Source organism: Betta splendens, chromosome 12 (genome assembly GCF_900634795.4).
Source record: "Betta splendens chromosome 12, fBetSpl5.4, whole genome shotgun sequence".
NCBI lineage: Eukaryota > Metazoa > Chordata > Actinopteri > Anabantiformes > Osphronemidae > Betta > Betta splendens.
Genome location: NC_040892.2, coordinates 1,180,872 through 1,193,206, shown reverse-complemented (window position 1 = coordinate 1,193,206; position 12,335 = coordinate 1,180,872). Strand labels below are relative to the sequence as shown.

The following is a 12,335-nucleotide window of genomic DNA, read 5'->3' as shown; positions in this document are numbered from 1 at the left end:
AGGAGGTCTGTGTTACTGTGTGCAGACTCCATGAAGCAGGTCCGGGTACTGTCAGCGGTTCCGACCCGATTTGTTCTGGTTCTTCAGGTCCGCTCTCGTTTCGTGCCCTGTATTTTCTGTGTTTGTGTTAATCCTGGTTTTCTCTCTGTCTAAAACCCTGAGTCCTCGTTGCGTCCTGGGAGTTCACCCGGTGTTTCCCACTGCTTGTGTCTGCGTCCTGTCAATCTGCCCTTCACCCGTTCCCACTGCGCATCATTACGGTCCTGACTCTAACCTTCATCCTGCCCCTGGGTCGTCACTGATCCAGGATCAGCTCAGTATCAGATCGACATGGGAGGAAGCGTTAAGGATTTAGCAGATTCTTTATAACAGTTTCACATCTGCAGCTCCATTTAGTAAAAAGCTGTTGAACTAAACTTAATAGTGAATAAATACTAGCGGTGCATCACAGGCCGAGCAGCCAGTGTCATGACTCAGCGTTCACACCCTCAGCCTCAGTCCTGCCCCTGAATCAAGGCCCAGCCTTCACTCACCCTCTCCTCCTTCTTCACTCACATCCACTCCTCCATCGCGTGTTCTCACTTCACACATTAAAGCTGTGAAGACAACTTGGCGCACGCGAGGATGACACTTTGCCCCATTCGCTCCCAGGCACGACTGCGGCTGCAGCTTTAAGGGGGACGGCAGCTTTAATGGAGCTACAATAAGTGGAGGAGTGCAGTCGGCCCAGCGATTTATTGACCCGGGCAGAAACAAAGCTTTGTCCTGGGACAAGAAACTGCTCAGGAAGCGGCGTTCACACCTAATGACTACACTGTTGTTCTGCTGCCTGACAATAGTGGATCAATGAGACCCGCTCAGTGACGCCATCAGTGGTCCGGGCTGCAGTTATTACATCATGCACAGAGTCATAGGACTCAGCATCAGACGAGCTCACGATCAGCTGGCAACCGAAATCCTCCCAAATACAAGAACCGCCCAAAGTAAATGAACCAAATATACTGTATGTGACCTCATCTCCACGCAGCACAGTGAGAAAATTACTTTAAAAGAAGGAAATGTTTTTCCTTTTGCACAAATGTTTGTAAATGTATCTGTTTAACATTTAGTATGATATAAAAATTCCCTAAAAATCCCTCTCGCCGGTTTTGGGGCAAACGTGAACGCGCTGCATATTCGTAACCTTCACACTAGTTTGGAACCACAGGCCTTTAAAAGTTGCCGCATTCCTCGGTACCGTCCTGAACAGCGTGCTTCCAGGAAAGACAATAAAACGGGGCTGAAAAGCCCAGAGACGGCTCATCAGAGGGGTTCTGATGAAATTATGAACATAGTTCAATTGCACCTGGTTGGACCATTTAGGAGAAATTAAAATGGCAGCGTTGGACAGTGCTCGGCTCCGCAAAACAATAGCAGGCTGATAGGAATGAGCGCATATCCCACAAACTACTGTGTAATTAAATTTGGCCCAGCGGGAGGCCGTAATATAATGCACACTTCATTGGCGGCGGCTCTCGCGTGTGGGGGTGAAACTGCGCTCTGGAGGCGGCGCCGGCGCTGCTGCTGCTTGTTCATAACGGCGAGAGGCGGAACCATAAATCACACACGGCGCCTTCCTCGTATTATTCCTTAATATTAGTTCTCAGTCGTAACCACCATCGGACCCGTGACCGCTGCTCTGACGGCGCACGGGCTCATTGGTGTTTTCACACACAGACGAGCGAAAGGACACGACGCGGCCTCTTATTCAGCCTTTAACCACAACAGGTCACAGTTATTGACTCCGGCGCCCTCCACGCAGTCGAGTGGCTCCGTTAATGCGATCATATCTTCATTAAACGGAGGAATTCAAAGTCGAGTGCGTGTTTCTGCCTCCGTCAGCGCCTGTTCCACTCGCAGTCATTAGTTTTATCATTCTTCCTCTTTGTGGCGGCGACTTTCTTCAGCCTCCAGCGACCTCATTAACAAAGGCCTTGTTATTAACAACCGAGCAAAGGTCAAACACTTAAAGAGCCGAGCCTTGCGATTAACGCTGATAAAGATGTTCTCCAGTCAGTTGTTCACGTGAAGTGTGACACATTCACAGTTCCACTAGTCTCCGTCTCAATGCGGCGCTGCAGCCTCAGTAACGGCGCCACGCGTGATCATTAGCCTGTTAATGGGCTGCGACTGTGGCCGTTTTTACGCTAAATGGCGTCGTTCGGTGCAATCAGCTGTTTAGAAGCAGCATCATAAACGCCATTAACCAGGACCGTGAACTAAAACAGGAACAAAGTGTTTGAAGAGCAGATTACAGCGCTTTAACCAGCGCAGCACCGAGGCACACGCTCAGGTCTGATGCTGAGGTTCAGTAGGAAGCACACGTTAGATGATGACGACTATTGATCCATAAAAATGATGAATGCATTTGTTGTCGTCGCTTCTATTATTGTTATCTATGAAGTCATATTTCAACAGTGTCGAGTGTCGTGCACATGAAGGGACGGTCATTATCTTTCTGAGGAACAACGTCACAGCTCTTCACCTTGTCATTTTCAATATTTTATATTCAATTGTCCCTGAGGGTCTTTGAAATGTGCCAAACCCCAGGAGAGGATTTATGAAACGCCTGCTCGTCCATCTGGAAAACGCTCGTCTTCCTCCTGACAACGTTGGGATGCGTTTTTTCCACGCTATCCGTCAGCTGTGATGTGTTTGGACAATGATGCTGGTGACGGATGGGGCTCTGTTGAAATGACGGAGCTGAAGGTGACAACGCAGCAGATAGAAGATCGGCCTGTTTTTCTACCTGAGGTGTGTGTAGGAACCAAGTGTGATTTCAAAGTGTGAAACGTGTGTGTGTGTGTGTGTGTGTGTGTGTGTGTGTGTGTGTGTGTGTGTGTGTGTGTGTGTGTGTGTGTGTGTGTGTGTGTGTGTGTGTGTGTGTGTGTGTGTGTGTGTGTGTGTGTGTTTCCAGGCCCTTTCCTTCGGAGGACACCGCTCTGAACGAGGACGATGTCTACCGGAGTCTGGAGGAACTGGCAGAGTGAGTGTCTGACCTAAACTCTAAACCCTGTGTAAAATGAATCAAAGCCTGATCCTGAGTACATAAACTGCTAAATAATGTCTCATAATGAACACAAAATATGTTTTAGCCTTCAAATATTCAAATGAAATGGGAGTAATTTGCTCTGTTACATCATCTTGATCCACATCTTTTGACATCTGTGATTCGTAACTGTTTAATTACATAAGCTGGGACCCTCTGTCGCTGGGCCCGTTACCATGGCGACGTGGGCTCCTCTCTGGCTCGCTGCCCGTCCGCCTGCTCTGGTGTGTTGCTATGTGGAGCGGGCGGCTTTCGCTGGCTTAAAGGGGCCCTTGGAGCCGGTGACGGCGGCTGCTCCGCCAAGATTAATGGAGAGTAATTAGTTTGTCGCCCAGAGATGGGTGTCATTCATCACAGGGAGATAGGACGGAGCAGAGCGTGCGAGCCATACCGGGGATCTGTGTCTGCTGAATACATGATTGTGATGATATTTAGGGGCCGGGGCTCCTGCCAGAGCGGAGCGGTGCCAGCCACACTGGCTCAAACAGGATTAGAGTGGAGCTCAGACAAACATGTAGGTCTGCAGACCTGGACCCGGGAGCGCAGCTCTTCACAACATATTCTGAAAATAATGTAGGCATTAATAAAGGCCTTGTCATGAAATGCAGATGGAGCACGGAGGTTTCAGTTTGCTCAGATTTGTGTTTCTGGTCTTATTTTTACTGGCCTTTATTGTAAATCGTCAGCGGCCGGAGTCGCTTTCCTGATTCTTGGTTTCACGCCCACATTCATCTTAAAGAAACGTCCCCTGCTGGTTCCATGAATGCCCGGTGGCTGCAGTGAGGGCACAGTATCCATAGCAACAAGTATCACCAAATCTAGCAGCGACGCAAGTGAGCACAGTAAAGACAGAGGTGTCAAGTTTGTTCCTTCAGCCGGAGGTCACGCCTCTAATTCGCCTCCAACCTCCAAAGCTGGAAATCTCCTCTGAGCAAACGCTCGTCAGCAGCTGCGGCGAAGCTGAAGCGGGTCCGTGTTTTCTGAAGTGGTCAGTGCTTTTGTGACACCACGCGCTCCGTGTCAGTGAGCTGATGAATTAATCATGCTGCTCTTGACCTTTCACAAAGAACATGTGCATTTAATTCCATCAATGCACAGACGCATAATGGATTCATCAGCAGCTCCTGCACATAATGCAGCTGAACACACTGAGCACATGGGCCACGGCAGCAAACCGTCCTCTGACAGACTTATTAATTAGCCTGGAATACTGATGCACTGGAGGTTTAGGGGCGGCGCACGACTGAACTGCAGGAGCGGCGTTAGTACAGTCGCACCTGTCGTTTTAATGGATGTTGCACTGAGAGGCTCTAAGAGGACGTATGGCGTCATTACAACAGAACAGCCACGTTGGCAGCGTGACATATTTACAGTCGGGAGCTGATAAATACTGAACATTTCAGCAAACAGTAAAAATCAATAGGCTGCGTCATTAACTTTAGTGGGAGATGACGGACGACACTAACTGATGTGGACGGCGTCGATAAAAAGGTCGGAGGTCGGATCTGGAAGCAGAGTTCAGTTCAGTTTGCTCTGGTTCATGTGACAAAACCTCCATTGGGATTTCATTTGATGAACCTGAGATCTGAGCTGGAAGCAGAGTGCGGGCGGTGATGAGCGGTGGGAGTCGTGTGAAAGCTGCAGTGAAGGTTCGGTGTTTCCATCCAGTCCACGTGGGCTCATCTGCACGGGTTCATCAAAGCAAATGTGATGCTTGTGGGACCGGTGCGCTTGTGCATCGTTCTGCTGAGCGCTGGCCCAGTCTCTCCCTGATTGAGGTCCTCCAGGTTAATGAGGGAAACCCGCTCCGTCCTCCCCTCGCGTTCTCATACGGAGTCTTCATCGCCGCGTCTTCTCCTCCTGGAACGACTCCATCCCAGAGTTGACAAAGCATGAAATGGGGGCGGACGGGGCGCGGTCGCCGAGGGACCTTCTCCTCCACCAAAGTCTCGTATGGATTTTCATTCCCAAGCAAACAGTGTCACCAGCCCTTTGTGTCGCTCTCCTCCAGTTTATTTTGCCCCATTAATCCCTCGGGCAGATTGACATGAAGAGTCAATAACCTGAAAATGGATGGACTTGGTGTTATTCACCGGCTGCTATTAGTCCCTCCTTAAAAAACGTAGCAAAACATGGATTAAGTCTTGGCTTGTTCCATTTAAACAGCTCCATTACATATAAACAACAGGTTTTCCCCTGTGGCCAGCTGGTTTACACAAATACACACAGCAGCTCCTTGTACAGAGGAGCATGAAGTATGAGTTAAACGCACAAATATTATTAGCACACGTCTGCAGGCAGCAGCTCTGTGGAAGGTGAAGGTCAGGGCTGCAAACACACGGCCTGAGGAACAAACATGCGTTTAGCTGCTGGACGCAAACACAATCCCACTAATACGTCAGAATAATTCATGAGACAGATAGAAGTATATGAGTTGTTTTATGATGCGTTCAGTCCAACCTTTATTCTGTTCTTGAGCTTCTGAGAAGCTCGGTTCCGCCTCCACGCGGTTCCCTGGAGGTTCTGCTCTCACATCTCTGCAGGTCATGTTCTCTCCTCCCACACGTGAAACGTCCTCTGAGGCACTGGAACCCGTGCAGCTTCAGAGCAGAGACGCCGTCGCGGCCGCTTCCTCCCACGCAGCCTCCTCAGTGTTCAGCATCACGTTGACTTAATGAAGGAACCAAGAGTGAACCTGGCCCCTCAATTACAGCTTCAAACAAAGCCCTGCACAAGCTGAGCATTAGAATGTGTGCGCATCTGATGCACATACACATGAACGGGGGAGGAGGAGGTCATGGACATGTGGCCATGGAATCTGATGTAGGATCAGCCAGAGCTGCTGCTGAGTTGCGGTGGGGGCCGCTTTTGTCCCGGACAATGAGGTCCAGCAGTGAGCGATCGGGAGGTTTTATTCATTTATTGGACTGTAAATAATGAATACGTAAAGAAGCCTAATTGGGGGCCATTCGTTGCTGTGGTTGGATCTCTGCTCGTAACACGCAGCTCAATCAATACGTTTCTGTCCTGAGCCCATTTTCAGAGTCAAAGCATGCGTTGTTAGAATGAGTGCGTTTTGTAACCAGTGTTTCCTGGACAAACGGCTCCCAAAATAAAGGAAGCACAGAGTAAAACATGATGAACGTTTGATTTGAAAGCACCTCGTTGAATCCAGGGCTCCGTTTCAGACCGACCGTTCGCTTTTATTCATTTGCAGCATTGAATCAATGATTTCCTTTTTGTCGCTCCAGACTCTCTGTTTATTAAGCGCATCGATGCCGGCCCGTTGCCAGGTTGGTGGCGCTGCCTCAGCAGGTTTCGCTGCAGTAATTGCCTTTACAGTAGCGGGTTGAAGCCGAGCTCTCAGGGCGCGAGGATCCTCCCTTCGCCTAATTAAAGGTCACTTAGCAACATAAACACATGAAAGGGAAGGAAATGTCAGTCAATAAGTGGAGGATTTTAAAGCTGGGACCCTTCAGGCAGGTCCGGTTCACCGTGATGAGCTGCTGGACTCCTTGTGATGAGCTCAGCTCACGTCCAGCTGTTGATCTTGTTTCCTCAGTGAGCACGACTTGGGTGAGGATGACATTTATGACTGCGTGCCGTGTGAGGACGATGGCGATGACATCTATGAGGACATCATTAAGGTGGAAGTACGACAACCCATGGTGAGAACGTAGTGACGCTACCGTGTGCTGCACATTTAAATGCATGTGGTGCCGGTTCTGACTCTACTCACGTGGCCCCGCTTTGCCTCTCTCATGCTGCAGATCAGATACATGCAGGTGAGTGCTGCTCTGTCTGTGACTGTAACCTCACATCACTTCATTTAACAAACAAACTCCCAGCATCCCCCGCAGTTAGACCAGTGACCTGCGGTTAAATCAGTGACCTGTGTTTAGATCAGTGACCTGCAGTTAGATCAGTAACTGTGTTTAGATCAGTGACCTGTGTTTAGATCAGTGACCTGCAGTTAGATCAGTGACCTGCAGTTAGATCAGTGACCTGTGTTTAGATCAGTGACCTGTGTTTAGATCAGTGACCTGCAGTTAGATCAGTGACCTGCAGTTAGATCAGTGACCTGCAGTTAGATCAGTGACCTGCAGTTAGATCAGTGACCTGTGCACAGGCAGGACGGAGCCCCGCTGGTCCCCTGCTGTGATTCTGGGCCCGGTGCATTCTGGGTGTCCAGCTGCCACGCTGATCCATGAGGCAAATAAACCTCATCCCCCCGGCTTTAAACTCCATTGTGATTGGACGGCTGCTCGCGGGCCGGGGGCCGGGACCGGACCCTGCATCACCTCCATGGCTCAGTGTCTGCTAGATGTGCTGCTCGTTTTGTTCCATGGTCCTTTGGTCACTCACCTTTAATACATGCAGAGTACTGTGTGAGAACATTCGGTTTCAGACAGTGTGAATGGATGAAGAGATGATGGACAGATGGTGATGAGTTTGTAGCTTCTGCTCCACCTGTTAACGTAACCATCTAAGATTCCTCTCCTTCTCTAAAGCTACAATCTGAATGAGGTTCATTTGGATTAGAAAAATATCTTTATCTTTTTAAGTCTGAAAGTTTTATTTTCTGTGAAATGGATTTGTTTCCAGTTAAATTGACCCAAAATTGAATCCTGTATTTTCGCAGTAAAAAAGAAGAAAAATGCCTGAGTTGCTTAATCTATCATGGTGTGTAATAGGTCGCTTCATCTAGAATCATTTGCATTCAAATGAATTACAACAAGGACAATGGGACCACACATGATCATTACTGAGTCATATTTCTGATCTCAATCTAAGAACATTAAATATTCAATAATAGAAACTTGTGGGATGATTGAGTCTAATTGTCCTGATTTGTCACATTTGATTCTGTCACTGTAGAAAATGGGTATGACTGAAGATGACAAGAGAAATTGCTGCTTAGTGGAGATTCAGGAGACGGAAGCAAAGTACTACAAAACTTTGGAGGACATTGAGAAGGTGAGTCTCACCATCATCATCATCATCATCATCAGCAGCAGCAGCAGCGTTGTCCCGTGGTCGCAGGTGAGCAGTCACGCCCTCGTCTTCTTCCTCGTTGGTTCTTCTGGACGCAGCAGGGAAATGTCACTGGGCAGAAATGACCGGAGCTGATCGATGTGGTGATTATTGGCTGAGCCTCCACAGGACGCGCTGGTCCCCGGGGCTCTAAGTACAGACAGGATGCCGCGCACAAGGACACGCGGTCTGCACGGATAATTCTAGCAGTGCCCACAAAGCGCTGGCTGCATGAATAAACAGAATCCTACTGTGTTCTTAGCGGCGCTCTCTGAATCAGCCTTCGTCTCACACCAGCGTGAGGAGGAGCCATTGTTCAGAGCAGCGCTGCCAACGCATCAGTTTCATCCACGATTTGATGGAATGCCACAAATCATCCACTTCTCTAATTTCATTAAACTAAATGTGCATCCTGTGATTCCCACATCTCAGCAACACGAGACTAAATTAGAATAAATAACCTTCTTATGATCAGAGGACTCGTTAAGCTTAATTGAGTTGGGGTTAATAAAGCCTATAATCTCTTCATTGCTTCTTAGTTGATCTATTTGTTATTATTATGATGATGGAATGTGACAAGCAGAAAACAAGGAGCAGGCTTTTCTTCTGTGCACTAACTTCCTCTAAAAGCTGCCTTGTCTTCTGCATCGATTTTCTGCGTTTAACTTTCACTTGTGCTGTCGTTTTTCAGCACCTGCTAAAAGCTCGGCCACAAAATAAAGCAATGTTCTTTATGGGGCGTTTTAGTGAGAGAGATTTACTCACGAAAGACGTTGTGCTTTCTTTCCAAGAATTACATGATCCCACTGAAGCAAGTGTTGAGTCAGCAAGAAATGGAGGCCATCTTTGTGAACCTGGAGGTGAGTAGACTGACATTGATCAGGCGCCGCTGTGCCTCACGCCGAGCGGATGATCCAATGAACGTATGGATGAGTGGATGAGTGGATGAATGACAGGCCCTGATGTACGAACGCTTATTAAGGCCGTTAACAAATGCACAGTTCAGTAAACGCAGAGACGGAGATCCCACGGTTCAGTGCTTCCATCACATTGGAGGGAAATAAAATATTGAATTGCTTTCTGTTGTTTTGGAAGTCAAAGTTTAACAATGGTTCAAGAAATCGCCTCAAAACAAAATCAATATCAAAGCATCAGTATTAGATCAACTCCAGAAGCGTTTGGCTTTGTCTGCTTTGACGCAGGTTCAATGATGCAAATCCGCCTCATGGTTGTTTCCCCTTCACAACATGTGTTTACTGCACGTCCTAACCCAAAAAAGGATGATCATTCATGTTTGCTAAAAGCGACGGAGGCCAGTTGTTTAAGAAAATATTGTTGTTTTTTTACCTGTGTGTCAACTATTTGCCAGAAAACGCAAAAATGTATTCAGAGGAAGCGATAAATAAGCAGCCAGGTTTTCTGTATGGTCGGAACTTTATTTACAGCGACAACAAATTATTTAAATATCGAGGAGTATTGTACTATAGAAATTACAGTTTGCGACTTTACAATGTGTTTGGACTAAAAGTGTTTTTCTTTTTTACTCAGGACGTCATCAAAGTCCACTTCGCTCTCCTGCGAGCCATCGACCTGAACATGGTGAGTGGAGGAAGCGGCTTGGGGAAGATCTTCCTGGACTTCAAAGAAAGGTTCGTAACGACTGTACGAATCCATAATGTGATGTTTTTCATTATTCATTTACAGCTACGTGCATCAATTTATGGCTGTAAAAATAATTTATTGGATTTTTTTCCTTGCCTTCAAACTGTGGAGTTTGTTCCAAGTTGCACAAATCCACCGATGGGCCAGAGGGATGATGGGATTAGTGCTGAAGGGACATGACAATTAAAACAATGAATGTTAGGAGAAAGGCTGAGGCAGCAGAGAACCAATTGTTGCTCCTTCAACCACCACAACGGGATCAAATGTGACGCAGCTACTGTACTGTACAGTCTCATCGCGTCTGAACCCCAGCAGCTGAAAGCAGCGTGGCTTCCGTTCAGCTTTTTGTGCAAACGACTTTAAGGAATATTAATTCAAGCTGCAAATGTTCAGACGGGTCACAGATTTTATCCTGTGCGTTCGTCTGAGGATTTCTGTGGCCAGACCTGAGGAAGCACGGCTCTCGCAGCCGCTCCACGGACGGATCCCCGTCCTGCTCAGCTGCTGAGCGCGTGTGGATAATTTGAGCCGTGGGGAAGCGATGATTTGCCTCCCTGCAGAGAGTTTGATAGGTAATGGTGATGACGGCCATGATAGGTTCTGGCCTGTTCATGGCTCCATAAACAGCCACTCTGCCCACACGACACAGCCATTACTGTGTGTGTGTGTGTGTGTGTGTGTGTGTGTGTGTGTGTGTGTGTGTGTGTGTGTTACTCTTGCATGCGTAAGTGCATATTATATTCCTCTGCACAGAAACCTTGATAACACGCTTTTACACCCCCTCATCCTTCGCACCTGTAACTGTTCGTCTGCATATGCAGCTCACAGGCTCTTTACAGGCCTCTACATGTGCTGCAGCTGGTTAAACTCAGACCCAGTGAAAACAAGAACAAGCTGATCTGCTGTGATGCTCCACACTAAATAAAGCAGAGTAATGTGCACACAATGTGACGCACAGACCTCCAGGTAGAAAGTCGTGTGTTCAGAGACTCGGCCTCCGTGGTTCAGATCAGTTTATTCACCAGAGTCTGTGGAATCAGAGCCACAGTTTCTGCCGGAGCATCTTCTGCCTCTGTTCTCCTGCATCCCGGTGTTGTGGCACCTGTTGATAACAGGCTGCATGTGTCAGCAGGTCGTCCTGCATGAACTCTGTGGGGCTGCAGGTGATAACAGCTGAAACACGCTGTGGCTGAAACCAAGGGGGTGGAGCCCTCACACCACAGCACACTTCTTTTATCTATGAAATCTAAACACTGACCCTGGATCTGCTGATGACGGACCATCTGCAGCATTCAAACAGCAGCGGGGTTATTTTTGGTGTGATTCTTCTCAGGCTTTGTGTGATTGACCTGCTGTATTATGAGGCGTCTCTGGTGGCGATAAACAACAGGGAGCCGGGGAGTTGGACGGACGCGCGCGCAGGCATCTTGATCATTTTCTGAAGAACTGGCTTGGCATAATTAATGTGGTTATCTGTGCTTGTACGGCTCCCTGACCTTTACAACAATGTGCTTGTATTGTTTTTTTTCTGGTGTTGGTGCATAAGATGAAAAGCGCCTTTTTTCTGTTTGTCATTGAACTGAATGCCAACGCTGGAAATGTCAGGGGTTTATCGCGGCTCGCCCTCCGTTCTTAAAGAGCCAGAGCCCGGCTGAGCGGGAAGTGCTCTCAGAGGAGGCTCCATGAACCAAAGAGGCGTCTGAGTGCCCTCGTGGCGACGTCCTCATTTGTGACATTCCCCAACTCATTTCCGGAGTAATCTGGCTCGCACACATGCTTGCAGAGCTAATCATGGCCACGCTATGAGCCTCTTTATTTGGGGTCTGCGCCGCGTTCCCCTCCATTTGCTGTGTGCTGGATTTGCTGAGTGGAGGTGAGGGGGTCCCAATGCCATGTGTCACAGAGTATTAGCTGCCTCCACAGCCTGTCACTTCCGCTTTGCTGGAGCGCTCCTCCTCGCCTGCGTCGGCCTCGCCGAGGGTCGGGGTGAAGGCCCTGGGTGCAGTTACACAAAATTGCATTTCCTGTGGAATAACATGCACGACAGCATCCTCATTAAGAACGTTGCCGGCGCAGCAGGGCAGCGAGCAGACAGCAATGAGAGGAAGGTCCAACCGCAGTACAGGAACCAGGAAGATGCGTCTCTTCCCGTTCCCTCTGTCCCAGTAGCTTGTTGCCTCTGTCATGTGATCCTGGATCCTCACTGCGCCGCTCGCTTTAAAAGCGATCACGTTTCCAATTAACGTCACTTTCTCCTTGTTGGAGGAGCAGGAGCCGTCTCACAGAATGAGGCTCACAGCTTAATCAGGGCCTGGTGAACCCGTGTGTAGCCGGGGTAGAGTCCTCACAGCAGGGGGCCTCAGACGAACTCCACTGTTCAGTGACTACAGTCAGCAGTTCTGCTGTGGAGGCGTCTGACGATGGCTGTGACAGAAAGGCTGCTTTAAAGTCGAAAAAATAATCCCAGATTTCCACTTCTGGCAAAGTGTGATGCTCAGTGTTTATATCCATCACTAGTGGAGCTGAATTAATAATTTCCTATGTTTTGTGA

The 12,335-nt window shown here is 48.4% G+C and overlaps 1 protein-coding gene across 13 annotated transcripts in view; it reads left to right on the top strand.

Moving 5' to 3' along the window:
* Positions 1-12,335, top strand: part of vav2 (vav 2 guanine nucleotide exchange factor) — a 102,844-nt gene that overhangs the window by 77,421 nt on the left and 13,088 nt on the right. For 9 of the 13 annotated variants that reach the window (XR_008696315.1, XM_055513462.1, XM_029168883.3 and 6 more), the window contains exons 4-9: positions 2,957-3,025; positions 6,651-6,756; positions 6,859-6,873; positions 7,967-8,065; positions 8,914-8,982; positions 9,671-9,771. Coding sequence is in view for 12 of the 13 variants with exons in the window: in XM_055513462.1 (XP_055369437.1) it covers positions 2,957-3,025; positions 6,651-6,756; positions 6,859-6,873; positions 7,967-8,065; positions 8,914-8,982; positions 9,671-9,771 (459 nt within the window). In the remaining variant the exon portion in view is untranslated. The remainder of the gene's footprint in view (positions 1-2,956; positions 3,026-6,650; positions 6,757-6,858; positions 6,874-7,966; positions 8,066-8,913; positions 8,983-9,670; positions 9,772-12,335) is intronic. The other 4 variants (XM_055513464.1, XM_055513465.1, XM_055513463.1 and 1 more) reach the window with 1 other exon arrangement.